Raw genomic sequence first — 26,979 nt, 5'->3', positions numbered from 1 at the left:
GAAACAGATGATCAGCTTCGCTGTATGTCAATACACTCCAGCTAAGACTTTGGGGTAAGGTGTAAAGTCATCTGCATTAAGAGAGTGATGGTAGCGTAGGAAACCATGTTTCAGGATCTAAAACCTGTAGAGCTCAGCTGCAGAAAGACACTGCAAAGCCAGTCACTGCGACACAGGAATAAGTCATCTTATCAAATCATGGAAGAGGTGATGATGAGGAATGAGAGTCTCAGTCCACAGACACCATCAAATGGAGGGTGTAAAAATATACCGATGGTGATACAAGAAGCACCAGAAAAGCCCAGCAAGGCAGCTCAGTAATTTCTCAGTAAACACTCTTATATTGAATGGCTATTCAATTATTAAGCTCATCAGCAAAGACAATCACGCAGCTTCACAGCACTGCGGGTATCACAGGGTATCATCACAAAGAGAAACATACCAGAAATCTGAGGATGCAGGTGACATGACAATTTGATGTAACAACTTCCAAAGGACATTTTGGCAGAGTGAGCTTTAGGAATGAGCTTTCTGTCATCTACCAGATCAAAATAACATATCAGAGACTACAGCCTTCTGGTGTGCTTAGAATGAGAAATACTAGCAAATGGGTCTGCTAAATAAAGAAAAAGGGGGCCAGGGGAGGGAGGAAAGGGGTGTTAAGCAATCAGTCACTTGAATGAATTGGGTTTGTAAGACAACTGCAGGAACAAACTGCAGCTGTTGAGGAAAGTAGTAGGTTTTTCCAGCAGGTCTGATTCAAGCAGAAGAGGCCCATCCAGAAATTCTTGCTGGTGACATACTCAAAATGGCAGCTCAGAGGCTAACACACTGGTTAACTGGAAAGGCTCAATTGCCTTGAATTGTGCATAAGAAGGACAGTGGGGCCAAGAGCCCCCTTTCCTCATTACGTTCCTCTACCATCCTCCTCTTCACTGTCATCTTGCCAAAAGCAGCACACTTACTCCCTCAGCAAGGATGCTTTCTGGATGAGGGTTGGTGCCATACTCCTTTCGACCAGATTTTAGGGAATTACGTTGTCTCTCTTGGTCCTGGAGTGAACGAACACTCTCCTCAGATGCTGTCATCCACTGCCCTCTAGTTCTTAGCAGAAGGCAAGGAGGATTATAAAGTCCTTTAGTCCCAGTCCACTGAGAGCTTTCAAGTTCAAGACTAAAATTAGATGAAAAGCCAGCATAGGGTGGGACTTGCCTATAAATTGTGCTGCCTTCCCTCTTACAAAGGAGACTCCTGCACAATGAGGTAACTGCAACTCACTGGTGAGTGTTGCTGTGAACTTGACTTCCACTTACTTTGGGCTTGCTGACCCCTGAAAACCCCACCTCCATGCCCCGCTGCACATGGAAACACTAGGGCATGCAAGTCAAATACTGTGGCATGAATCAACAAGCTACTGGTGAGAGAAGCTGATTCTCCAGCACAGTGGAAAAAACACCACAAAGTTTAACAGAGCAGAGAGACTTCTTGCAAGTGTTGGTTTGGTTTTGGGATACCGGGGGATGATCATACCAAAAGGTGTTACCCTTTCACTTGCTGCAGGTCTATTCTAACATAAAAGGTCTCTCCCCTGCTTTCAGCAATAGTCCAGACACATTTGCAAGATTGGTAAGTGCAAATACACACATAATTTTGTAGTCTTTCATAAAGACATGGTCTAGAAAGGAATTTTTCTAAATAGGGAAAAAGTTCATCTTAGATAATGGTAACTTGCACAAAGGAATCCATTTGCATCCATATAGGAAATGAAAGACTCCTCAAAAAGAAACAATTCATAAGCTAATTCATGCTCTCATTCAGTTTCTAGGCTTATATTGACCTTATTCAAGACTCACGAAAGATTCTGTATTGCTTTATGTCACATCCTCAGGAATCCTTTTAGTCACTAGTCCTTTTAGTCTAGATTGTCTCGGACTCGCTTCTGAAACTCCACAAGATGTGATTTTATAGTCACTGGCTCCGAATAATTATTTTGGTGGGTTTTTTTTAAACACATGACAGCAGTTTATAGATTTATCTCCAAAAATTTAACCACAGAGAAACTTTTACATAAATGCATCACATACCTTCCACAAACTATTAGTAGTTTCTTTATAAACGTACAGTTTTGGGATCAAGTACCTCCCCTTGTAGTAAGTTTCCAGTCTTGAGGTTATTGCATACTACAGCCCCTTTTGTAATCAATAAGATTTATCCAGTTAACTACAAGTCATTCTCTTCACAGAAGAAAAGATATTAAATATGAAGTCAGGGTGTATTCTAATTTAACTTCCATGAACCCGTTAGCCTGTGAACGGAGGCCACCAAATCCCCTCAGACTGGCTCATCTTTCAGGAGCCCAATGCCTTGATGTCCAGGAGAGAAACATACCCTGAATTATAGGCTCAAATCAAGACAAGAGATTGTTTAAAAAAAACCCACCCAAGACAACAAAGGACACAGAAACAACCAACGAACAAAAAAAGCCCCAAACCTTTTCTGCTTTCATCCAGCCTTTCCCTTACCATGGGCAGTCAGGGCAGCAATCCCAGAGCCGGTCTTCCCGGGTCTGAGCGTCAATCCGTACACGATGAAGAGTTTTGGCCCAGTCGCAGCAGCCACAACACATACGTTAAAAGATGAAAACCAGACCGTTTTTCACCTGTACGCCGCCAAGGCCTTGCTCGTTTTCCCACACGGGTGTAATCTGCGTGTAACGGCTCTGCCCTGGAAAGACACAGCTGGTGCCGACGGCGCGGCCCCGGGCGGAGCCGCTCTTGCTCCGGGCACGCGGGTGAGAGGCTGGGCCGTGCCGGCGGGACAGCTCTCCCGAAGGGCAGCCGCGCCGCAGCCGGGGCCCGGAGGAACACGGCTTTCCCCACGCGCGACGGAGGCACTGAGCTGCCAAAACACGCAGCGGGCGCGGGAGATGATGGCAGCCGGCACGAAATCCCCGGCTACGAGCCACCCGCTCAGCAAGCCGCAGGGAGAGGCTGCCCCTGCGCTGAGGGGCCCAGCCGCCGGGTCCCTTCTTGCCCGCGAGCTTGTACTTTCCCCAGGAGGCCACCCAGGGCCGGCTGCGGGGGGGACGCGTGGCGGCGGCTTTCCCCCTCAGCCACACGGCAGCGGGCGGCCGCCCAGCACACAGGCTCCGCGGACCGGTGCAGGCCCGCTGGGGAGAACGGAGCGGTGAGCTCTGTGTCACCGTTAAAATCCCGCTACGGAGCACAGGCCCCGCCTCTCGCCAGGAGCCACCGCCCGCCCCGTCACGACAAGCCCCACCCCCCCTTCCCCTCCCGCTGCCTATTGGCCGAGGTGCCCGCCCATCAGCGGCAGTTGCCATGCGGACGCCTCCACCGCGGCACCGCCCTGAGGGAGGAGCGGGGCCGCCATGGGGGCGGGCCGGGGGAGGCCGGGGGCACCGGGCGGTACCGGCACCCGCACCCGCACCGGCACGGATGCACGGCGCAGAGGAAGCGGCGGCGGCGGGGGGGCCGCGGGTGAGCGCGGCGAGCACGCAGACCGACAGCATGGCCGGTGAGCGCCGCCCCGTGCCCGCCGCGGGGGGCCTGGCTGCGGGGGGGCCGGGCCGGGGCCTGCCCCGGCTGTGAGGGAGCCGCGACCCCGCCGCCCTGGGGAGCGGGCGCTGAGGCGGCGGGGGGGGAGGGGTCTGGTACGCTGACGGCGTGTCGCGGGTCTCTTCTCGCCCACCGGGTGCTTGGGGGCGTTTAACGAAATGCCCGGAACCGTCCGGTCTGCGCTGCCCGCAGGGCGCTGGCGGGGCTGTGCCCTCCGCGGGCTGTGCCGGCAGCCCCAGCCTTCCCCTCGGCTGCTGCGCCAGGGTGCTGCCGGCACAGATAACGCGGTACGGTGTGTGCGTGTCCGGCCCCCCTCCCTCGCTCGCCTGTGCTCTTATTCATAAGGCCTTTTGATAACATACGCTTGTATTTTGCATTCACCCCACCCTCAAAATTATTTTTTTCCAGTTCTACACCATGTATATTTCACGTGTGTAAAATGTAATGTGCGTAAAAATGCCTGCCTTCTGAGGGGTGTTCTTGTTAACCCCTATAGCAGGGCCCATGTATGAATTTTGTAGACAGCAACTTTCTCTCAGGGCTGGGGATGCCCAGATGAAGCTGATTTTGATGGATTTCACATATCCCGTCGCTGCTGTCCCAGGGGAGTGGTGTGTACAAACTCATTGCCCATGGACGTATATTTACAGCTCTCACACTGAGGACCATGCCAGGGCTGCCAGGTCCCCTTTGATGGGTAAATGGGTTTTGTTTCATCCCAGTTTTTTGAAAATCCTGCCTCCAAGTGAGCCAAGATGAGCTCTGAAAGTGGTTTCTAGTTTCTGTTTCCCAGACAGGAGAGTGACGTCACTGATTTCCTCCTCCTGATGGTGTGAAAGCAAAGCACAAGTGTTTGTTTCATACTGTCAAGACAACTTCTTACAAGCCTTTCAGACTTTGAACTAGGGACTCCTATGCTGCAGCCATGGCATAATCCTGTATCTGAGCCATGTCCGGAGCGTCCTGCTCCTTTTTGCTTGCAGGTGTAGGAGTAGCAGAGTTTCTGACACTGGCCTTCAGCGTGTGCTTCCCTGGAGCATGATTTGCCTCACCAGAGTGAGATCCCTAACCTGGAGGAATAAAATCGTACCTCTGTGTGAGGACTTGATGCACCTGAAAAGAGCGCTCCTTTCATGTGCAGTTTTGCTTTCAGTAGCTAAGAGCCTGATTCCTTTTCTTCCCCAATCTTCTGTAGTTGCTTTAAATTCTGTAAGATGTCTTCTACCTTTTTTCCAGGCCACTTTAATCAGTATTCTCTTCACTCTGTTGAACTTAAGGGAACATTTAAGTACTGAGTCACTGAAGATGTGGATACATAGATAATAGTGACCACAGGTCTCTCCTTTTTCATCATGATATTCTCCTGCTTCTCATTATAAATTCAAGTCAAGTCACAACTGCATTGTGATCGGTACATTCTTCAGTTTGTTTCCCATGTGTTTGACAGGTCACATTCAGATTAGGTCAAAGAAAACAAACAGTAATTAAAACTTGGTTTTGGCATATTCTGTTTTAAGTATACTTTGTATGCCAAATTGTAATCTATTTTAGAAAACATGACGGTGTATGTGTGAGTTGATACAAATTGCACTGTTTATTTCAGCTTGCCACTTGGGAACTGTACACGTGTGTGCTACAACAGGAGTGAACAGGGGCTGTAATGAGAGTGAACTCAAATGCCCATTTAAGAAAACAAATTCTACTTGTTTAGATGTGACTTGTAGACTTCTTTTACAATTTGTTTTTAGTACAAGTGATAACAGATTCATAGGTGCTGCAAGCATAGCACACATATCTGTGCTAACCATGTGTCCCTTGCAGTGCTTGTGCACTGTGGAATTAGCGTAGCTGGGTAGCCTAAGGAGTAGTAGACAGTGTAGCATCAGATGGTGCTGCTGAGATGTCTATAGTTGCTTTCCAAGATCACACATCTGTGTGAAAAAAAGCTGTTAAAATGCTGTCTGAAAATGGTATTCCAGTCATGGATTGCATATGTTTATCTGCTGTCCTAATTGTATGGGTTCACAGACATGTCATTAAACTAACCCTCTCTCGCACCGAAGCAATCTTAATATCTGATTGTATCTCTTCCAAAATGCTGGAACTACTTCAAGAAATGCTTTCCTCTATTCTATTCTTGCCTTTGCCTTTTCCTCCTTTGCAAAAACTTTGGCATTTGCAGGAGGGGATAAAAACAGAAATACTATTGTCAGGTGGCACATGAGACCTGCAGAGGAATATATCTTCATTGCAGCTCTCTGTAAGCACCCCTGAAACAGGGACTGGAGCTTCTTCGAAGACTTAATTAACTTCATGCCAAGTGTGAAGCACGCCAGCTTTACATCTGGAATGGTGCAAGCATTAGTGAGCAGTGCAGTACTTCCTCCTTTTTCATTTGTGGGGCACTCATGCATGCGGAGCGCTGCCCCTCACAGGACAATGTTCAGATTTTGAGTAGAAGCACAACACAGCACAAGGTGGTGATCCGAGAAGCGATTCCTTGCTACCTCTTTGGTTATTCAGTCAGAAGTGACAGCCTGAGCAATAGGCTTACACTTTTGTAAAAATCTAACCAAAAGTTAAGCAAACTGTAAAAATCCAGAAGTAGGTTTCTCTGGAACTGATGTAACTGGAAGGTTTCACAACAGCTCATCCACTCTTGCTGTGGTTGTCAGTGATCCAGTGTAGGGGGACGAAGACAGTTTGATGTTGGTGTGCAGCTGTGGCCTTGCTTTGACGATGTGCAGCTGTGATCCTGCAGCAAAGTGGTTAGATAAAAACTTAGATGAAGCAGAGAAAAGGAGGAGGAGAGGCTGGCTGGAAGAAGAGCACAGGACGAAGAGAGAACATGGACACAGCCAAGAATAGCCTGTGGGGTGGCAGTAGCTGGTCACATGGACGAGTAGAGTTTGACCAATGGTAAAGCTTTTGACCACGCATGTACAGAGTGTAAACTTATGGAAGCTGTGGCTAGCCAATATCACCATCCTTACAAAGTCCATGCTATCATACGCCACCATCCAGTGATCATGATGTGTGCCTAGATATTTTCTGTGGTGAGCCTGAAGCTGAATCAGAAGCTGTGTTTCAGATTTCTGTGAATCATTTAAGCACATTAAGTTATGTGGGATCCAATCTGTGATTTCTGCTCTTCACCTCTGAGTAGAATTAACTCACTGAATTTCAGTGAAAGTTGCACCATTTTCTCTCATTGCACAAATCTGATCTCTGCATCCAGATGTCAGCATTCTGAGTTGACAACTGCTGCCCTGAAGAGGATAGTGTGGATTTAGCTGCGATAATAGCAGAAGTGGTTGATGAACTAGCTTCTTAGCAGCTGTGGTGTAGAAGGCTTCAAAAATATTGTTCAACAATGTGGGGCTTCTTTATAAATATTCTTTAATAAATACTTCTTTTTTTCTTCTGATGACAGGACAAATGCCAAGACTTTCTAAGGTCAATCTTTTTACTTTGTTCAGTCTCTGGATGGAGCTCTTTCCCTCGGCTGAGCAACAGAAAAAATCACAGGTAATATGTCCATGCATACTGTTAATTGGTCTTTCTGAACAGCTCCTGCAGTGAATTTACTCTAACTGCTCTTTACACAACAGATAGTCCAGAGGAGGCGGGGGGGGAGAAAAAAGCTGGTAAACCTTTTTCAAATATTTCTTACAAGTAGAAAAAAAATCCGCTGGTGAGAGAAAAATAGTTAAATAGTGTGCTATTTCTGAAAAACTTTGAAAGGCAAGGTACACCCTCGACAGGTGAAGCAAACACTGAAAAATGGTGGGTATTTTGAAGAGCATAACAAAGAAGGCATGGTGTATACCATGCATTTCTTAGTATATACTAATTGTAACTTTAAAATTAGCGCGGTTGATGGTGTAGCAATATTCTTTTACAATTACAATGGTCATGATTGCAGACAAGTTCTTTTTTATCGTGGAGGTGCACAGAACTACTTGAAATGTTTGCTGATCAAGAACTTGTAGATAACTTTAGTGACAATGAAAAGAAACCAGTCTTGAGAATGGGTCTTCTAAATAGTGGCCAGTTACACTTCAAAGTAGAGGGGTATTTTCAGAGTGTCCTGGAACAGGGTGTTTCTTTTTGTGATCAGAGTTCTTATTGTGCTCTTTAAAATTGTTATGACACTTCATGCAGAGCATACCCATCTGCTAAGATCCATAGCACATGTATCAGCCAGGACAAGAAAAGATAGGAAAATAGTGTGAGTGACAGTTAGGCCTGATTTTCAGAGCTTGGTATGTCCCAGACTAGATCTGAAAGAGGGACAGATGAGCAACACCATATAAACTTCAAAAGCAGTTTCAAATTCAGTAATTCAGTTAGAAATGGCACTTGGGTTATATGTAGGGCTTTAGTACAGCCTAATTTCTGTAACCGCAAAGAAATTGAGCAATTTACAGATCTAAGGCAACAGTATTCTGGTAGCAGCTGGATCACATAATGAGATCTGTTCCACTGGCTTCATCAAACTAGCTTGTATCCAGTTTCCTCACAATACATGGGAATCCAGATGTAAGAGGTCGTCTGCGGTACGCAGACTTTTTCCATGGAAGATTCTTTAGAACCAGGATTCATTTCTGTAAGTAAAGAGACAGAAATAAAGCTAGAGAAGCTATTGGCTGCCAGGATGGTCAAGCTTGAGACAGAAATTAAACTCATAAGCATTTCCAGATGCTGGATGATCCAGAGGCGTTTTCAGCTGTAACTGACAGAATTTTCTACACTGCTTCTCGATTTTGTTATGGGCAAAGCAATGACCAGAAAAATCAGGAATTTGCAACAAGTCCCTATTTGAAGTTTGGCGGGGCACAGCACTCTTGTTATTAGCAGGCATGTAGAAACCATGTAAAAAAGAAATAACTGCTTAGGGGAAGTATAACAGAGATTGTGTAAAGATTCATATTGCAATTTGTATTGAAGAGCTATATGCTGTGATCCTAGTTGATTACTGTTACCCAAGGAAGAGGCGTAACATCTCAACGGACTTGATGTTGAAAAAAAAGTAAAATAATAATAATAGTAACACATTTTTCTGTAGGTGAAGAAGAGTGGTCTAGTTGTGGTGAAAAACATGAAGATTATTGGTCTTCATTGTTCCAGTACAGATTTACATGCTGGCCAAATTGCACTCATAAAACATGGATCAAGACTTAAAAACTGTGACCTTTATTTTTCCAGAAAACCATGTTCAACTTGTTTAAAAATGATTGTAAACGGTAAGCAATGACTGTAGTAGAGTAGGAAAAAGTGTTATGCTTGTGATTGGTGGTATCAGAAAGCCTGTTTCTCTTTGGGCTGTCTCACTTGTGAATGCCAATCCCTAACTTGCATAGTCTGCGCTGATATTTTCCACAAGGCTGAAAATAATACTGAATGTACATTTCCTGGACCTGGTGATCAAGAAACTAGGGTTTACTACTGAGACCTTATCTCTCTGTGCAACTGTTCTTATTGGTGGTACTTGTCTCTGGGTTGGGATGCACTGCTGAGATTCTGACATGCCTGTTGCACCTTTCCAGAGCAGCCCTATGCCTGATGATGAGGTGTAGATTGCTACATTTTTCCTTGCCCCACCATTGCTAGTTAGTGGCACCAGAGGAAGTGTGTGTACTTTAGGGTTTCCTTTTCCCAAGCAAAATGAAGACAAGTCAGATTATTCTTTTCCTGACATGGCATCTGCTGGTACAGCCCTTATGCAAGTACTGATTTTTAATCTCAGCAGCAACTTTTATTAGTGCTAACTTTTCTACGTGGTGTTAATGTATCTGTTGTAGGTAAGACACAACATTAGGTTGTGACAAAGATTTTAGAACTTGGAAAACTCCAATGTTTGTCTGTAGTCTGATTATCAAATCAGATAACCTCTTGGTACTCGTAACAGCTAGCATTTTTGTTGTCCAGGTGCTCCTTAAGCAGTACTCGGTGCCTTAAAGGAGTAAAACCAGGGTTAAGCAATAGTGGGTTGAATATGAGGTTTATGTTCCACTGCACTCGTATGGTTCCTTTTGCTACATTGTCTTCTCTTCCAGCTGGGGTGAACAGAATTTCTTACTGGCCTGCAGATCCTGAAATCAGCTTGCAGAATGATGCATCCAATCCCATGACTACGGATGATGCAAAGCTAGATGCCAAAGCAGTAGAAAGACTGAAGTCAAATAGTCGTGCTCGTGTGTGTGTGTTGCTTCAGCCCTTGGTGTGCTATATGGTGCAATTTGTTGAAGAAACTTCCACGAAGTTTGATTTTATTCAAAAAATAGCAAAATCTCAGACTGACTGTAATATTGACTTTTATACTGCGTGTAGACAAGAGAGAATAAAAGAGTATGAAAGTTTATTCCTAATTTCAAATGAGGAAATGCACAAGCAAATACTGATGACAATAGGACTGGAGAACCTCTGTGAAAATCCATACTTCAGCAACCTTAGGCAAAATATGAAAGATCTTGTCTTGGTCTTGGCGACAGTGGCTGCCAGTGTCCCTGTCTTTGGATGCTTTGGATTTTACAACAGTGAATCGCAACAAACAAATGAAACAGACCATCAGGGTTTGCCCCAAGAAATTGCAAGGCACTGTATGATACAAGCCAGACTACTCGCGTATCGGACAGGTGAGCTGTTACAGTAGGGGAGGGAAGAATGTGTCTCATGAGTAAAGCGAGTTCCTGATTTCAGTCTTACTCTTCCAAATACTTTGAGGATGCTGCCGAATTCCATTCCTACATCTGTGAAACAGGAGCAGCAGTAATAGTAAAAACTCCACAGGGGTACGTAGTATTGTGTGTGCAAGCTTGCCAAGAGAAAATTAGTGCAGGTATTTTACATACAGTGCTAGCAAAGCCTGTCCTGCCAACATGTCTAACACCTACCTGAACACAGAATACAATGACATTTAAATTCTTCAAGCTGCTCTAAGGCTCTTTTTACTGAGGTTTCACAAGATGCTGCTCTTATCAAATAAATGCCAATATTTCAAGCAGATTATGTACACTTCTTCAGAAAAAAGGCAGTGAAATATATCCTTTCAGTAGGGCATTAAGTACAGTTATATTCAGTTTCCTAGTACTAATCTTATTAGTCAAAGTGTTAATATATCTGATGGGGTTTTCTTTGCAAAGATGCTGGAGTTTTGATGTACAGGAGTTCAGGATGGAAGGATAGTTACTGACTGTCTTGATGCAGATGACTTCTGTTAGCTGCTTTATTCTGTCTGTGTATCAATGCAGTAGTGTTCCAGAGAACAGACTTATGAAGACTTAAAACTTGGTGGTACTTCTTAGGGATGTTTTTTTCATCTAGATAGGATAGTAGCTTTTTTAAAACACTTGTAAACAAATAAATAGTACACATTTAAAGCTTAAACCAAAACTAATCCCTCAACCCAAACACACAAATCCAACCTATCAAGTCAGGAGCTCGATACGCCTTTTGACTTACTTTTGACTTTGTTGTTTGAAAAGGTGAACAGTCGTCACATTTTAGAACCTCCTCCCCACCCCACCCCCCTTTTTTTTTTTCTTTGTCAGGTACCTTCCACAAATTTGGTCACCAAAAGTTGCAGAGGAGATTGTGTTTTTAGAAGTAGTTCAGAAATTTCATGGAACCAGTTGTGAGGTTTTTGTACAACTACAGTTTCACAGAACAAGACAGACTGACCAAACTTGAGTACTTATTTTTGGGGCAGCAAAATTCAGTTTTATCTGTGCTGTTTAGCCTGTACTGAGGCCTGGCTTTTGAGCAAACTCTTATTCCACTTTATTCCTGTAATAAAATTAAAATAAATAACAGCACACACACACATATATTTACATGCTTTACTTTATTATATGGGTGGATCTAAGAGGAGCAAGATCACAGGATGTTTTCTGTGCTGGCTTAATATACATCAGTGACTGATAAATATGCAGAACATAAATAAAGCCAGCCCTCATAAAACATATCTTTGGCAGGAAAGACCCTCTTTGAGTGATTGTATATGGTAGTGATACCAGAGATGATGGAAATGGTTAATTGAAACAGCACCTTCTACAATATTAATCGCTAGAAGCCTGAAACATTTTTTTCTCTGTGATATGCTCTAACTGGTCAAGACTCCCGTCAATAGCTACTGGGGAAGATTTCCAAGTTCCATAAAAATCTTACAGGTCACATAGTGAAAGTTCTGTTCCAGTTTTCCTGTGGTCTTGGCAACAGTGGCCCCCCTAAAATCCAATTGTTAACATTTTGTCTCTGACCTAGGTATAAAATACAACTAATTTTGATAGGAATTCAGATCACAGAACCATAAACTTAAGGAATTCACTTAAAGAATGGAAGAAATTAAGTAATTAATTAAGCAGTTGATAACTGAGAAGGTTTTTATCAGTTTGTCATCTCACCTCAGCAAACCTGTCCATATATATTCTGGCACACATTTTCTTATCTGATTGCTTCTTATTGGTTGCTTCTTAGCATTGTGAACAAATGTACGTAGCAAAGTCTTAGACTGGCTGGCCTTGCAGTTAAAGCATACCCAGCTTTTGCAGTGGACTCATACGACTTTGAAGCTGTTAAATCTTTCAGCTTTTCTTTTCTTCTGTCCATGAAGCAACAATTAATGTTATTCATTACTCTAGGATGTCATATGTTAATGTAGAGGTAACTCAGAAGTGCTTCATTTGTTATTTACTGCTAAAATTTTATGTATTTTAGAGGATCATAAAACAGGAGTTGGAGCTATTATTTGGGCAGAAGAAAAATCAGTAAGTATTGAAAAAGTTACTTTTCCTTGGACTCATAATTCATAATTTGTGTCTGCTTTGAGCTTGTTTGCTTTATGTTTATACACGTGCATTTTTCATATGCACACAGCACTGTAGAAGGCTTGCACTTCTTATTCTTTAGTTCAATGTTAATGTCTGAGTTCATTATTATGGCTGTCAAGATGAAGGGGGAGTATAAATGCGTTTAGTAACTACCACAGTGTGTCTGTCTAGCTTTTAAGCGTGCCTGCTTCCCTAGTCACTGTCAGTTACTCCAGGTGTCCTGGCCAAAAAGTTTTGCCACAGCTGCTGATCAGGCAGTGTGTGCCTACTGTGTATGGTCCCTCTTTGCAGCTATTTTTTGGAGAGGTCTTCATGCAATCATAGGCTGACAAGCTCTTGATGATTTTTATTGCAGCTGAAATGCCATACTGGCTTTAGTAGATGCCTTTTTGGATCAAAGTGATATTTTTCTACAGATATTGTTACTGTGCTTTTTCCCATCCAAACATAAAGTTTTTATTTCTTTATGTCTCTTATTATGCATGTTACTAATCCCAGGAAGCCTCATCCTCCATGCAGCTGCAAAGTACTCTTCATTTGTTTTTAGCACTTCAGTCAGCAGCTGCTTATTGCTGTTAGGTTTCTTCTGATTTCAGTTACTGATTGCTACTTGGTCAGCCCACTGGTCACTGGCTCTGTTGAGAGGCAGGTGAAACACAGCCTCTGGCACATCAGAGACTAACCCCAGCTGTCTTTAATTTTGTACATTGCAGAAAGGCTTAAGGACTAAATCCTTAATACTTTTTGTTCTTGCTGTCAGTATTACTTGCTAAAAGGAAAGCTTCTGAAGTCTTGTGGAGCATGTTGTCTGTGGTGTTACAGTTTGCCCATGCGGCTCCTATGGAGGAACTTAGTAGAAAAGCTCCATATAGACGTGGCACGGTTAGCAAGAGCTGAGTTCTAACTGCTGTAACCTGGCACGAACTGATAATGTGAAAGTATACATTGCACAACACTTTGACTTAGTACTCAGTTTAAATGTCCCCAAATTTGATGCTTTCTTACTGTTGCAGAGAAGCTGTGATGGAACAGGAGCAATGTATTTTGTAGGCTGTGGTTATAACGCCTTTCCTGTTGGATCTGAATATGCTGATTTTCCACACATGGATGATAAACAAAAAGATCGGGAAATCAGAAAGTTCAGATACATTATACATGCGGAGCAGAACGCCTTAACATTCAGGTAATGGGTTTATTTTTACTACAGAAAAAGAGTAAGATGGTTCAGAAGCAGTTCCATGACAAATGCATGATGTCACTGTGATGAAGTGTGGAATGCAGTCACGGTCTTGTTTATGCCTATGGTGCATAACCTGGATGTGCATGGACACAGTCAGCTTCTGGGGCTTCTTCAGACTTCATGAGTGAACTTGGGTTTTAAAAATTACTCACTCCAGTGCACACCAGCTATCCTTCAGATACAAGCCACTGCCTCCGATTCCTGCTGGGACCATGCTATAACCTGAAAAATGGAAGTGTAACTTGTTAAATTGTTGAGGCTTCCAATAATGATATGTGCGGAGAGGTGGGATGGGTGTTCTGTTCACAGATAGTAAAATCAAACCAGGTATTGTTGTGTACTAGTGCACTTGGTTAAGAATAAGTTGCTTCTGAGAGTATGTAACACTTTGCTTGCTCTTGTGAGCTATCTAGTTTGTTGGCATTCATAACTATTAAGATATAATTCTGTTTTCTGACTGCTTGTAGGTGTCGAGAAATAAAACCAGATGAGAGAAGCATGATATTTGTGACAAAATGTCCGTGTGATGAATGTGTCCCATTAATCAAAGGGGCTGGTATCAAGCAGATCTATGCAGGAGATGTTGATGCTGGAAAAAAGAAAGCAGACATTTCCTATATGAAGTTTGGTGAACTTGAGGGTGTAAGCAAATTTACAGTAAGTGTCTAAATATACTATATTCTAAAAACTCTGGGCAGCGTCTGGGGAGGGTGGAGCGAGCAGTCATCTGCAGCCAGCCTAGAAGCTGTGTTTTCTCGTGCTGTTTAGTCAAGTGGAACTGAGAGGTTGCTCTGTCCCCACACTGGGGAGAAGTGCTGTGCCATATGCCATATGATGGGGCCAGGTGTTTCTGTTTTGTGTAATTGCCTTGCAGATTTCTCTCTTAAGTCATTGCTCTTGTTTGAGGTGGTCTCTTCACACTGAAGTTCTCTCCAAGCCTCCCTGTCACAGCATGGCAGCTGACATGGGAGATCACTGTGATTTTGTATGCCCTTTCAGCAGGAAAGAGCTGTGGTAGGTTTTGAAGGTGGCCAAGTGCACCTGCACTCAAGGTGCTCACCATGAGAAGCTGCAGCACTGTTGGTTTGAGCAGATTCGTTTCTCATTCTCAAGGGAGTAAACGGCCATGCATCTCTTAACAGCTTTTCATCCTAAAAGCAAGTGTGTGTTGAAGGGGGGGCCCTTCATTTCCTACCTCACCCCTAGTTATGCCTTACGATGAAGGACTGTAGGGTACTTCTTTCTCCTTTTGCTTTCTTCTGTTTTCCGAAATAAGTAAACATTTTTTTTCTTCTTTTACCAGTGGCAAATAAATCCATTGCACACTAATGCCCTTGAATTCCATGACCCCACAGACAGGGAAAGTAAGTATTTTTTCATCAATTCATTTTATGAATGAAGTCAGTAAGTGAGATGGTGTTTTAAACAAACCTTAATCCCTCTGGGATTTATTAGTCTTAATTAATCTTGGTTTCAATTAGTTAAATTTTGCTGTGAAAACTTCTCTGAGCTTAGATGAACTAATGGTAAGTTGAAAATGAGCTTGTTTTAACAAATGCTTGGCTTTAGCAGATACATTACAAAACTTAGTAATGCTGTTATCGAGGTCAACAATATCATGTTTTGCACATAGATTATTTCAGACTATCATGTTTTAAATTTTTTCTATAAAGACTTCTAATATTGTGTTCCATAGTGTCATTCTTTTTCAATAGAAATTGGACTCCTCCAACATTTAAATATGTCCTGCAGAATACTTCAGTGCTGCTTTTGTGAAGTAGAATCTATGCCAATGCTTTTCAATCAACATTTATCTTTGTGTGTATATATAGACATACTTAACACAAAGGCCACAAATTCCTTGTCAGCCTGCCCCCCTGTAGCAAGGGAGCTGTTATCTTCTGAAAGCAGAGTTTAGATGAGTCTTATGTCGAAGCCTTTTTGTGCTACAAAAGTGACCCACCATTGTCATCTACTGTCATCTACCAGTCCTCAAAATGTTTCTCATCCACAGGGGAAGATAATGTGGAAGAAGCAGCTAAATAATTTTTGTGCCTCAAGCATGAAGATATGAAGCATAAAGATAGGGAGTTGGCAGTTACTCAAAGCATAGAGTACCATGAATAGCCACATACTACAAGCTAATTCCTAACGTGTACTGAGCTAGATTAGTGAAGTCTCTTTGTTAGCTATTTTCTTACGGACCAGGGGAAAGGAGGGAGGAAAGGGCTCAAAGTTGTGTTTCTGTTGTTAGCAGTCACTGCAGAATGTTAGGGCTTGTTTGTCCTTCTCTCTGCTAAATGTTTTTTTGGCTGAGCTGTAGAAAGATTGATCCTGGGGTACTTTGTTTGACAACCTTTAACAGGGCTTATTTTTCTAACAATGTTTTCTTCATTGTTGTATTTTCAACCCTGAACTGTTTTAAGGTGCTTGCTTTCTTTAGTGTATTTCTCTTGCTATGATTATTGTGTGTTCCTCTGTAAAAGTAAGAAGACAATCTTCATCCCCCTCCCTGCCCCCAGTGTTACTCCAGTGTGCCTGTATGTGTTGAGTATTTAAGCTATGCTTACTATTGTATTAATGTTTCACATGTATTTTTTTCTTTAGATGGGATCCAGAAAACAAAATCGCTAGATGACCAGCCGCACCAAAACAAGAAACTGTGTCTTGGTCACTACTGAATAATTGAGCACTTCTGCAGTCTTGCTCTGTACTTTTTATAATGCAGCCTGTTTGCACTTTCAAATAAGGAAGAGTTTTATTTATTGCTTGGAAAGTAATTTTTAGAATAAGTTTATTTATGATGTCTTTAATGTTTTATGGAATTACCTGAAGGTCTTTTTAATTTAGTTGTTCCTGGCAAAAAAAATGCTGCTTGTATTTTCTGTGAAAGTAACTGGGTGGTTAATCATTGTTAACACATTAAAAAAAAATACTGAGAGTTTATTGCTGGTAGATCAGAATGATAATAAAACGACATCTTTTTTGCTTGTTGTGTGGATTGAGGGAATGGATTTCTAAATTCTGGGATAGCAGAATGCAGAAATAAGCCCTAGTTCTTCAAGTACAATCATCAAGGGAATCTTCTAGGAAATGGTAGATAGATAATCACTAGCAATTATTCCTCTTGCTGAAAGTGGCTTCTGCTCCTCAGTCTGTTTGTATAAAGGAGACAAAGATACTGGGATGGCAGTCATTGCTAGGTAAGTGATTTGGAAATCAAGCTTGTCTCTCATACGTACCATCTTCCAACCACCATAGCAGCAGAGCTCTTCTGTTTTGTGGCACTTGCATTGCTGCTGTGTGCTTCCTCAAGTGCAGCCCACCTGAATTAATGTAGATGACGACCTTTGCTTTTTCTCAGCTTCTGGATGCAGGCCTGAAAGAATTTGGCTGTATTCATCTCACTGGCACATAGTATGTGAAGAGTGCTAGTGTTCAGGTTTTGTTAATACTTCGCTAACAGGCTTCTAGGATTACAGAAGCTAATAAAGTGCCGGATATCCTGTTGTTTCTTTGATAGGATGATCTGTACCAGTGCAATAGCCTGAGTCTCTTCAGGTGCCAGTCTCTTGGATGACTACGTGTGGAATAAGGGTGACATTAAAACAGCCAGTGAAATGGCAGTCTAATATTTTTGCTAGTTTTGAGGGGTGCTGGGTAGATAATAGGTAATCGGAACAGAGAGTTGTACCCAGCAATCTTTTGAGAGATCACTGTCCTTACTCCCATCTGTTTGCTGCTTTGAATATGACCTCTAGCTGTTTGTTTTAGCAGACGATCCAAGACTTTCTGTTCACTCCTCTGCTGAGTGTCAAGTGCAAACACTTTAAACCTTTTTCTGCTGCTGCTGGCAGGATATATAACAGCCTCTTCCCAGTTCTTTCATGCATCTTGTCTTTGCTGCCCTCTTTAAAGTGCTGGAAGGGGAATCTTGTTAGAAGCTGCCGTAGGTTCTGTTTGTTTCTTTTAAAGCTGTAATTGGATAGTGCGCAAAGCATATGTAATGTGGCATTAATTATATGGAGTCCGTTCTCACCCCATTTGGCTACTGGTACTGTGGCTTAAGGTAGTGTTCTTGATGCTTGGAGCTGCAGTGAGGAGCTGTGATTCCCCATGGCTCATAGTGTTAACTTCATTGTTGAGTACCTGGCCTGTAGAACTGGGGAATGCTTATATCCTCTTACTGCCATGAGGATTCAATCTCACTGGAGCTGCAGAAGCTGCTGTTTCTCTGAGCCTAGTTAGACTGAAGGTTACTCTAGGGCTACTGGTTGAGTTGCAGTGCGTGCAGTTAGCAGCAAAAATCTCATCAGGCAACTGGCTGACCTCCTGCACCACTGCTGTCTTCTAAGCAGGATGCATACGGCCTCATTTCCCGGGACCAGGACCCAGCGAAGGAGAAAAATCTGACCCTGTTTGTCAGCTAAAGGAAGGATGGTGAAATCCATTTGTGCGTCACACCTTAAAAGAGTGTTTTTTCACAGTAGCTCAAGAGGAAATTGCTGAACTGCCACTTCACCAGGTCTTGTAATCTCATGCGGAGGAACCTGGATCCTGAATTTAGGACCAACAGATCCATCTGCAAGAGCTCTGTGCCTCACCTGTCAGATTCAGAGTCCAGGGCCTGGGGATTAAGTTACTTGTCTGCATGGTGAACAACCATCAGAAAGACAGTTTTTTCCTCTCATCAAGGATGATACAGTTTCATTGTTTGTAACTTCCATATGAGGTTAACGTCAAAAGTTGGTGTTTCATAAGAAAGATTATAATCTGGTTTTAAGTCATAAATGTTTTACTTTGACATATTTCCTCCCCCACTTCTTTTAAGCATCTTGTGTTAGAGTAATTACTCCTGGCTTTTTTTACTGATCAGAAGGACACTGGATTACAGTAAAAAGTCCACCCCACTCCACCCACTGAAACCTTCTTGTTTCCATAATTCATAGGCAATGCTCTTTCACTTGAGGTAGAAGCAGGAGAAAAAAACCAGGGGCAAGTTTAAGGCCACTTCAAGTTTTATACTGATCACTCAGCTGGTATCAAAATCAGCAAAGAAGCCTGTTTATTTATAGGAACAGCTGAAATTGAAAAGTCCCTGAAACATCATAGGTGGCCTGGGTACATGGAGAAGTAAATCAAGATACAAATCAAATGTCACACATATTAAATAACAACACTGCAGTGAGTGCTGCTGGTAGCCTGTACTTCATGAGGAGTTAAGGCTCTACCTTTACCTTTTATCTTTTTTGAAAAGAGGATTTTTGTACAAAATTTCCATCAAAATTGGAATTGCTTGTAAGGCTGAAGGCTTGGAAGTCTGGCTTTATTTCTGCCTTGTCATATATCTACAGATTCCTCCAGAGGCTCACAAATTTCTGTAGGCTGTGATTATCAGTATAACCCTACTTCTTTAATTCTTACTGGGATTACCAGGCAGGGTCTTTATGCTGGCCAACAGGAACAATGTGAATGGGGTTTCTCTCTCAGCCCATGGACTCTGTAGGTGCTGCTGTGCATGTCACCTGCATACCAGGGAGAGCCACGGAAGACTGGACATCTGCCACAGCGCTTGTTTTGCAAATGAACTCTAGGATGTTTGTTTCCTACATAAAAGCTACAGTGTATTTAAAATTTAAAAATGTAAAAGTTCTATATTTTATATATTGTATGAAATTTCCACATGCATTTTATGTCTCTCCCATTCGTTTCAGAGCAGTCATTTTAATTGCAGGTATTAACTATAATAATTTGGCCTCCTGACTGAGAATTACAGAATTTCTCTGTTAATTGTCTGCCTTACAGCAAAACATGTTTTGTGCTAATAAATTAATCTGACAGTAAGTACTGAAGTGTATTTTTAAGTGCTCTGGGTTATTAGAAACATTACAGAGTGCTTTGAAATGCTCACACCCTTTACCAGCCCAGTGCTGTACTTGCTCCTGCAGTGTCTCCTGTTTGCTGAGCTGCATCGCCTCCCTCTGCTGTGCCTGAAGAATTTGTCTCAACATGAAACTGCTTCCTGCCAGCCCGGGGGAAGGGCTGGGATCCCCTCCCTCAGCCCTGCCAGCATTAATGAGCATTAATTCCCTCTTCCTCTGGGGAGTAAGCACTGCCTTGGGGAACATTGCATGAGGTACCACCTCCACAGCCTGTTTCTTGGCTGGAAAGGATAGAAGTGGGCAAAGCTCTGACCACCAGCAGTTAAATTGGTCCCTTCTGCATCTCTTGCCTTGCAGACCTGCATTGCCTGCATGGGCACACGCAGGCATCCTGATCCGTAGTCACTGCAGAGAGGGGTTTGTTGTGGTGATCGGGGCACATGGTTGTCCTGGTCAGCAGTGTGGCTCAAGGGGAGCGAGTCTGTAGCATGAAGCAGGTGATGCTGAAGGCCTGACCCATCAGGAGTGTTGATGGTCCAGCTCTAGCCTAGCTCTAGCCCCGGGCATGGGGACTGAAAGCCTGTTAGCCAGAGGAGTGCATCAGGACCGTTTAACTTCATCTGAAAGGAATCTACTCAATGCACTCCAAGACTAGCTCATGCCACGGAGCCACACACAGTAAATGGGGACAGATGGGAGATGCATTTCAGAGCACTCTTGAACTGAAATGTCATTGTAGTCACACAAGTGGAATATAGTCAGCCAGGCTGGCAATAGGACAGGCTTCCCAGAGCCATGCTTCATGTGGGGACTACTCTGAAAAGCTTTGCAGTCCTCTAAATAGATTTTTTTGTTTCAGCCATTCTGCCTGCAAACCACCTTCAAAAACCTGTTTGGCTTTATTTTGTTAGCTCCGGTAAGCAACACTGCTTGGAGACTAGAAAAGCAAAGGTGCGTGACATTTTCTAATAGATGCGCATTACTGTTGCATTGGGTTTGCCTAGCAAAGGTTTTGGTGGCAGGAGGTTACAGGGGTGGCTTCTGTAGAGAAGATGCCAGAAGCTTCCCCCTTGTCCGACAGAGCCAGTGCCAGCTGGCTCTGAGATGGACCCAACCACTGGCCAAGGCTGAGACTGTTAGCAATGGTGGTATCACCTCTGGGACAACATATTTTAGAAGGGGGAAAAAACCTGTGCAACAGCCTGCAGCTGGAGAGAGGAGTGAGAGCAGGTGAGAGCAACCGCCCCGCAGCCACCATGGCAGGCAGGAGGGGCAGGGGGCTCCAGGCCCGGAGCAGAGGTTCCCCCCAGCCCGCGGTGAAGCCCACGCTGAGGCAGGCTGTCCCCCTCAGCCCGGGGAGGCCCACGGAGGAGCAGATCCCCACCGGCAGCCCCTGGAGGCCCCACGCCGGAGCAGGTGGGTGCCCGAGGGAGGCTGTGACCCGTGGGCAGCCCACGCTGGAGCAGCTCCTGGCAGGGCCTGTGGCCCCGCGGGGAGAGGAGCCCGGGCTGGGGCAGGTTTGCTGGCGGGGCTGGGGACCCCGGGGGGACCCAGGCTGGAGCCGGCTGTGCCTGAGGGACGGCACCCGTGGGGGGACCCGGTTGGGGCAGGGGAGGGGTGTGAGGAGCCGCCCCTGAGGGGAAGGAGCGGCAGAGGCAGCCTGTGAGGGACTGACCCCAGCCACATTCCCGGCCCCGGCGCTGCTGGGAGCGGGGAGAGGGAGCGGGAGTGAAGTTGGGCCCGGGGACAAGGGAGGGGTGGGGGGAAGAAGGTGTTTTTAAGATTTGATTTCTCATTACCTTACTCCAATTTGATTGGCAATAAATTAAACTAATTTTCCTCAAGTTGCCTCTGTTTTGCCAGTGATGGTAACTCTGAGTGACCTCCCTGCCCTTACCTGGGCCCAGGAGCCTTTTGTCACACTGTTCTCCCCTGCCCAGCTGAGGAGGGCAGTGACAGAGCACTTGGTGAGCACCTGGCGTCCTGCCAGGCTCAACCCACCACGGCTGTGTCGTTGACAGTGACAGTGCCACACATGCAGAGCTGAACTCCATCCTGCACAGAAAGGCGACTGCAGAGAGCTGTTGTCAAACACTTGCTCATCTTCCTCGAGATCCTCCCCTCCCCCCAGCCCTGCACACCGTGTCACCTGCTGGCATGGCACGCGAACGCAGGCAACACCTGGTCCTAACCATTCCCACATGTGCTGTCCATTTGTTTTGCAAATTTCTTCCCTCTTTGAAGGGGAAAGGGGCTGCCAGCAGAGGACATCTGCCACCGGAGCCCACCTCCTCCTGGCAATGAGAGGGACACACGCAGGGCCAAGAGCAGGGGTCCTTACCTTTGCCACACGCCAAATGTGTCTCTTTGGGACTGGGACGGACCGATGTGGCGCGCAGGGCTGGCCGCTGTCAGGCTCACCCTGCAGCCCCGGGTGAGGCGGTGAGGAGGGGCTGCTGTGCTGGTCCCGGGGCTGGCTTGGCCAGCCCAAGCCGGAGATGGCTCCTCAGGTCGGTCCCTTGGCTCCGAACCGGGGCCATCTCGCCTCAGTCGCGGCAGGAGGAGCTCCTCCCCCTGGGCGGCGGCAGGGCGCGGCGCGGCCGCCAGGGGGCGCTGTGGTGAGGGGAATGCCGCGGCCATCCCGGCCGCGGGGAGGCAGCGCGCCCGGCTCGGCTCGGCTCGGCTCGGCTCGGCTCGGCTCGGCTCGGCTCGGCTCGGCTCGGCTCGGCTCGGCACACTCGGCTCGGCACGGCGGCGCTCCCCTGCCGCGGCGGCCCTGTGTTGTACCGCCCGTACTGCAGCCAGCACCCAGGGACGCCTGCTGCCGCGGCCAGCAGATGGCAGAGCCGCGCTATAAATGCCAGAACTCCCGCGGGGCTGGAAGCGCGCCGGCAGGCAGGGGGGAAGCTGTGGCTGGCGCGGCCGCCGTGCAGGCGCAGGGCGCGGCTTCGCCCCGGCCGAGGCCCAGCATGGCGAAAGGTGGCGTTTTCTCAGCGGTGCTTTTGCAGTGTGACATTTATCTTCCGCACTCCCAGTGTATCTGCTGTCTGTACCTGGAACGTTCCACCTCACATTTCCGAGGAGCCAGGCCCTGCCTTCCCACCTTGACATCTTCCCGCCTTCCCATCTTCCCGCCTTCCCATCTTCCCGCCTTCCCATCTTCCCACCTTCCCGCCTTCTCGCCTTCACATCTTCCCGCCTTCCCACGTTCCTGCCTTCACATCTTCCCGCCTTCACATCTTCCTGCCTTCCCACTGGTTGCCTTCCCACCTTCCCGCCATCCCGCCTTCCCACCTTCCCACCGCTGCGGCCGCGGTGGGTCTGTGCCAGCTCCGATGGCCACGGCCCGGCTGCAAGGTGTTAACCACTGGCACCAGAGAGGTGCAGTAGCAACCACAAAGCCTTCGCAGTCTGCCTGTGTTTCTTCTTTTTCGCCTTCACTGCTCAGCTATCTTTACTTTGGCCCTGGTGAGGTCACCTCACTGCTTTGCCAGTGGATTTTCCCCCAGGGCAGCTAAATTTCTAACTTGGAGGAAAAATAAGGGGTTGAAGAAGCCCGAGGAAGCCATAAAGAATTTGAACAATAACTGTAGCAAAAGCCAGGCCTTAGGGACATGTCATGCAAATACCAGCATAGCCACATTTCCCCTCCCCACCTCCCCAATGTCCTTTCAGAAATGCCTGAAAGGTGTATGTAAGACAGTATGAATGCCAGTACATTCACCTGCAGTTATTCTTTCATTCCCATTGTGGGGCAAGACAGATTTAGCTAGAGACAACGAAACAGAGGAGTTTAGCTGCATGGCTAGAAGTGGTATTTATTAGCAGGAGAGCTGGATCTTTTGTTGGAATGAACATATGTCTCTCCTCCCTTTGCAATGCCTGCCATCCCCTGGGACACACCACTTTCCTGGCTGCTAGTAGGCCTGTCCCCGGTGTTGCTTTCCTTTGAGCCTTTGACAGGAAGCATGGGCCATTGCTGTCAGCCCACAGCAAGAACCTGCCCTGTCCCATGAGCTAATTGCGGCTCTGCCCTTGACAATCCTTAGGGCACAAGGCGAGTCCATCTATGAAGATCATTTTTCCCCCACACCCAGTTTTAAAACGGGGAGGAGGTGCTTTTCTCCGCTTCCCCCATGGAGTTTGAGCGACTTGCTCCCTGCAGGCTCCTGCTTGTCCTGCACACACAGAGCCCGTTGGGCATCTGACCATCTGCCTGAGCAAATGACAGGTTTGTTTGCTCCCTGCTAGCTGCCGCCTGGGTGTGCCGCCCGCTGAAAAGCTAACCCTGACTGTGTGTTTGCATAAACCTCTGAACAGATGCAACCAGCTCTGCTTTGACAGGGGTATTTTTAAATCCACTCCAAACCCTTGTCAAGCCAGCTGTTCTACGAGTGATTTGAAAGGCACTGCCAAAGCTGTGTGTTAGCAGAGGTAAAGTACCCAGCAATTTAGAAAGAAAGGGTCTCTGTTCATAAGAATTGAGCAAGACACTTCATGGCCCCAAAGACATGGTCCTGTCTGCTCTGTGCCCTCAGAAGAAGTAGCTCCATTCATTACCAGACTGGTAGCTCTCCCCAGAAGAGCTGCACTGGGGAGTTGGGTGGGTTTTGTTTCTTTAACTACGAGGAGCTGGGCTATGGTGCTATGACCGCACTGGTACCTGTCATGTAGCCAAAAGACTTTGTTCATACCTGTCACCTTGGTGGCCAGGTGCTTGTTGTGTCCAACTACTTGAAAAACTTCAACATGTCGGAGGTGCCTGCTGGCATGCCATGACAGGTAAAACACATAGGTTACCTGTTTGGCCATGGGACAATTCCCAAATCTGCACTTGGAGGAAGGATCTGAAGAAAAGCACACACCATCCCACTGCCCTGTGAGAATCACTAGCAAGGAGCAAAACAGGCACACCAGTGAAGGGAGAGGTCATGGGACACACACAGCACACACAGGGCCATATCTTATGTGCTGCACTGCAGCAGATATCTGCAGTCTCACAGATGACCAGGGCAGTGCAGTGCTTTCCTGGGGCTAAGGCTCAGTCACACAGCCCTCCTAGCTGTTGCCGGTGCCATATGGTGACAAAAAACACCTGGGTCTCTTGTTGCAATGGCAAATTACAGTACTCAGCTGCATGATGCAAGGCAGACCACTGTCTCATAGGATGTGCTGGGACACCCTCTGTCCCCATCCCTAGTACACCAGTCCATACTAAGCCAGATAAGTGCGGGTGTTGGGGGACAGGGGGAACTGCCTCCCCACTGTGGCACAGCTGGGCATGATCATGGCTTGGCCAGAACTAAGCTGGTGATGCATTCTAGGCGCCACAAGCTTTCCCCATGCTGCCACTCACTGTGACACAGCCTGAGGTGGAAAAGGTTATTTTTACTGTGGCTTTGCAAAGCCACTCACAACCGATGTCATAGGAAAGGGATTGGTTGGTTGATTGTTTTTCCTCCTTTCACATTCCTGGAAAGAAGAGCCAGCTCGAGGCAGGCACTGTGGAACAGAACCATGAGTCAAGAGGGCTGGGCTCGCTGCCTGCCTCTCCCTGGGGCTCTTGAGGGAGCTGGGCCAAGTCACAGCCTTGTGAGATGCTTGGCTTACAGCTGAACCACACAGCCAAAACTGCTGACCTTGCCCTGGGTTTTTCCTTAGCCTGGTCCCATGTTGCCTGCCCAGCACCAACCGTGCTCAGAGCTGGCTTGGACTGCTGCTACCTTGTGGCTCCACACACCGCAGGCTGAGGGACTGGAGCCTTTGTTGGAGGCAAGGCTCCTCTTCAGCGTGGGCTGGGGTGGCAGGGACTTCAACTTCTTCTCTTCCCCAGGCCACAGCAGCTCGGAGCAGCAGGATTGCCTCTATCCCTCTGGGGCCGGACGTCCCACTAGAGGCTGGGGGACACCTCACGCCCGGTCTTAACAGCTTGTGCTGCTCCACTTGGTGCATGTGTATGGAGTGCATGTGCAGCGGGCCTGATCAAGTAACTCCATAGCTCACTGCGTTTGTCACTCAGTGGGACAGGAGTGCTGGATTTGCTCTGAACAGGTAGAAAGACTGGCTGAGCTCTCTGTTAAGGTGCTGGCTGGAAGAAAGAACTTGTCTGTTCATGAGGCTGGGCCTGCGTTTACACCAAAAACTGATATATACCAGCAGCTCTGGGACTTGGGCTCCAGCAGTGAAGGTCCTTAGGAGCCTGCACTCATCACTGGGCATCAGTGAGTGCTGGGTGTCTCCTACTCAGGCCCCAGCAGCACTGCAGCCCAGCAGAATTTCCACTACCTATCTGCTCTGACGGGAAAGCAACTGGCCATTTCAAGTCCATCAGCACAGGAGCGATAAAACAGACTTTCACTGCTTGGCAGTAAATGCAACAAATCTTTATGTTCTACATAATCCCTCAGTAGCTCGATGCTGTTCAGCTGCAGGCAGTGTGTACAGGTCCAGTGGGTGATGCTCAAGGCAAGTGCAGTGTGAGCTCCACACAAGTAAAGTGGCAGGTGCCAAAATGCAAGTCCAAAACTGGTGGAAGGCCATGATAACCTATATATTTATGCAAGAGTGCTTAGTCAAGAAGGGGGGAGAGCCAGGTACAGTTCCCTTTCATGTCACAGAGACCAAAACCCGTATCATATTCCCTCTGCCTCGTAACAGACTTCACTGCCAGGCATAAGGTGTTCTGCAGAAGGCCAAAACACTGAAGTGCTTCCACTTCAAACAGAGAAGTGAAGCATTTGTTGGTCCAGAGAAAAAGCCTCTCTACTGACCAAACATCACTGTGCCCTTTGGAAAGAGGCCTGGGTTCTCTTAGCCCTGCTCCGATTTCATAGACAGGAGCAAAGCATGCACTAGAGAGCAAATGAGATCCCTTTCTCCTCTCCCTCATGTGAATGCTTTTATCATTAGATTATAAGGTCCAAGTCATTCTTTCCTTCTGATCTGACCTTGTCCCCGGAGCACGCAGATTAAAAGGCTCAAGCAGTCTCAACACCCACATTTTTTGAAGGCCACAGTCTTGCATCCTCCCCCTGGGTTCACACCTGCTGGCGTGCATGCTGTTACAGACAGGGGAGACTGTTGCTGCTTCCAACCAGTTTTTTCTGATTTCAGCACAAGCTGCCCAAATCCCAGCACAGAAGCTTATGGTTCAAAGATCCCTGGCACTCTGCTGTATCAAATAAGGTTTTATGTGCAGGATCATACATCGCATGTTGGCAAAGATTTAGTCGTATGAGCCAAACCCCCCTGAATGCTGGGTGGGGATTGGAATGGAGAGGCTGCAGCCCAAGCATCCTCCAGCTTCTTTCTCGCTCCAGACTACAATCTTCTTTCCTGTCCTCACTCTGATGAACTGTGTCTTGCAGTCACACAGCTCCCCCTGATCCTAATTTTGGAGAAATTGTGAGTTCCTGGTGGGAGCAGTCACTTAGGCAGAAGAAGCGCCTTGA

At 46.3% G+C, this 26,979-nt stretch overlaps 1 protein-coding gene across 1 annotated transcript; it reads left to right on the top strand.

Moving 5' to 3' along the window:
* The first annotated feature begins 3,382 nt into the window (after positions 1–3,382).
* On the top strand, positions 3,383–16,634 carry CDADC1 (cytidine and dCMP deaminase domain containing 1). Its single transcript, XM_055701847.1, has 9 exons — positions 3,383–3,534; positions 7,009–7,103; positions 8,644–8,821; positions 9,635–10,213; positions 12,294–12,343; positions 13,420–13,589; positions 14,114–14,303; positions 14,950–15,010; positions 16,254–16,634. Exons 1-9 carry the CDS (start codon positions 3,456–3,458, stop codon positions 16,325–16,327), a joined length of 1,476 nt encoding a protein of 491 aa, XP_055557822.1. The 5' UTR covers positions 3,383–3,455; the 3' UTR covers positions 16,328–16,634.
* Positions 16,635–26,979: the final 10,345 nt, after the last annotated feature.

Source organism: Falco cherrug, chromosome 2 (genome assembly GCF_023634085.1).
Source record: "Falco cherrug isolate bFalChe1 chromosome 2, bFalChe1.pri, whole genome shotgun sequence".
Taxonomy (NCBI): domain Eukaryota; kingdom Metazoa; phylum Chordata; class Aves; order Falconiformes; family Falconidae; genus Falco; species Falco cherrug.
This window is presented reverse-complemented; position numbering and strand designations above follow the sequence as displayed.

What these genes read in the sequence shown, in the direction of transcription:
- CDADC1 (XM_055701847.1), top strand. Translation starts at nt 3,456, where the DNA reads ATGCACGGCGCAGAGGAAGCGGCGGCGGCGGGGGGGCCGCGGGTGAGC. An exon ending in GCAGACCGACAGCATGGCCG is followed by an intron (nt 3,535 to 7,008) that starts GTGAGCGCCGCC and finishes TTCTGATGACAG; the next exon opens with GACAAATGCCAAGACTTTCT. An exon ending in AGCAACAGAAAAAATCACAG is followed by an intron (nt 7,104 to 8,643) that starts GTAATATGTCCA and finishes ATTTTTCTGTAG; the next exon opens with GTGAAGAAGAGTGGTCTAGT.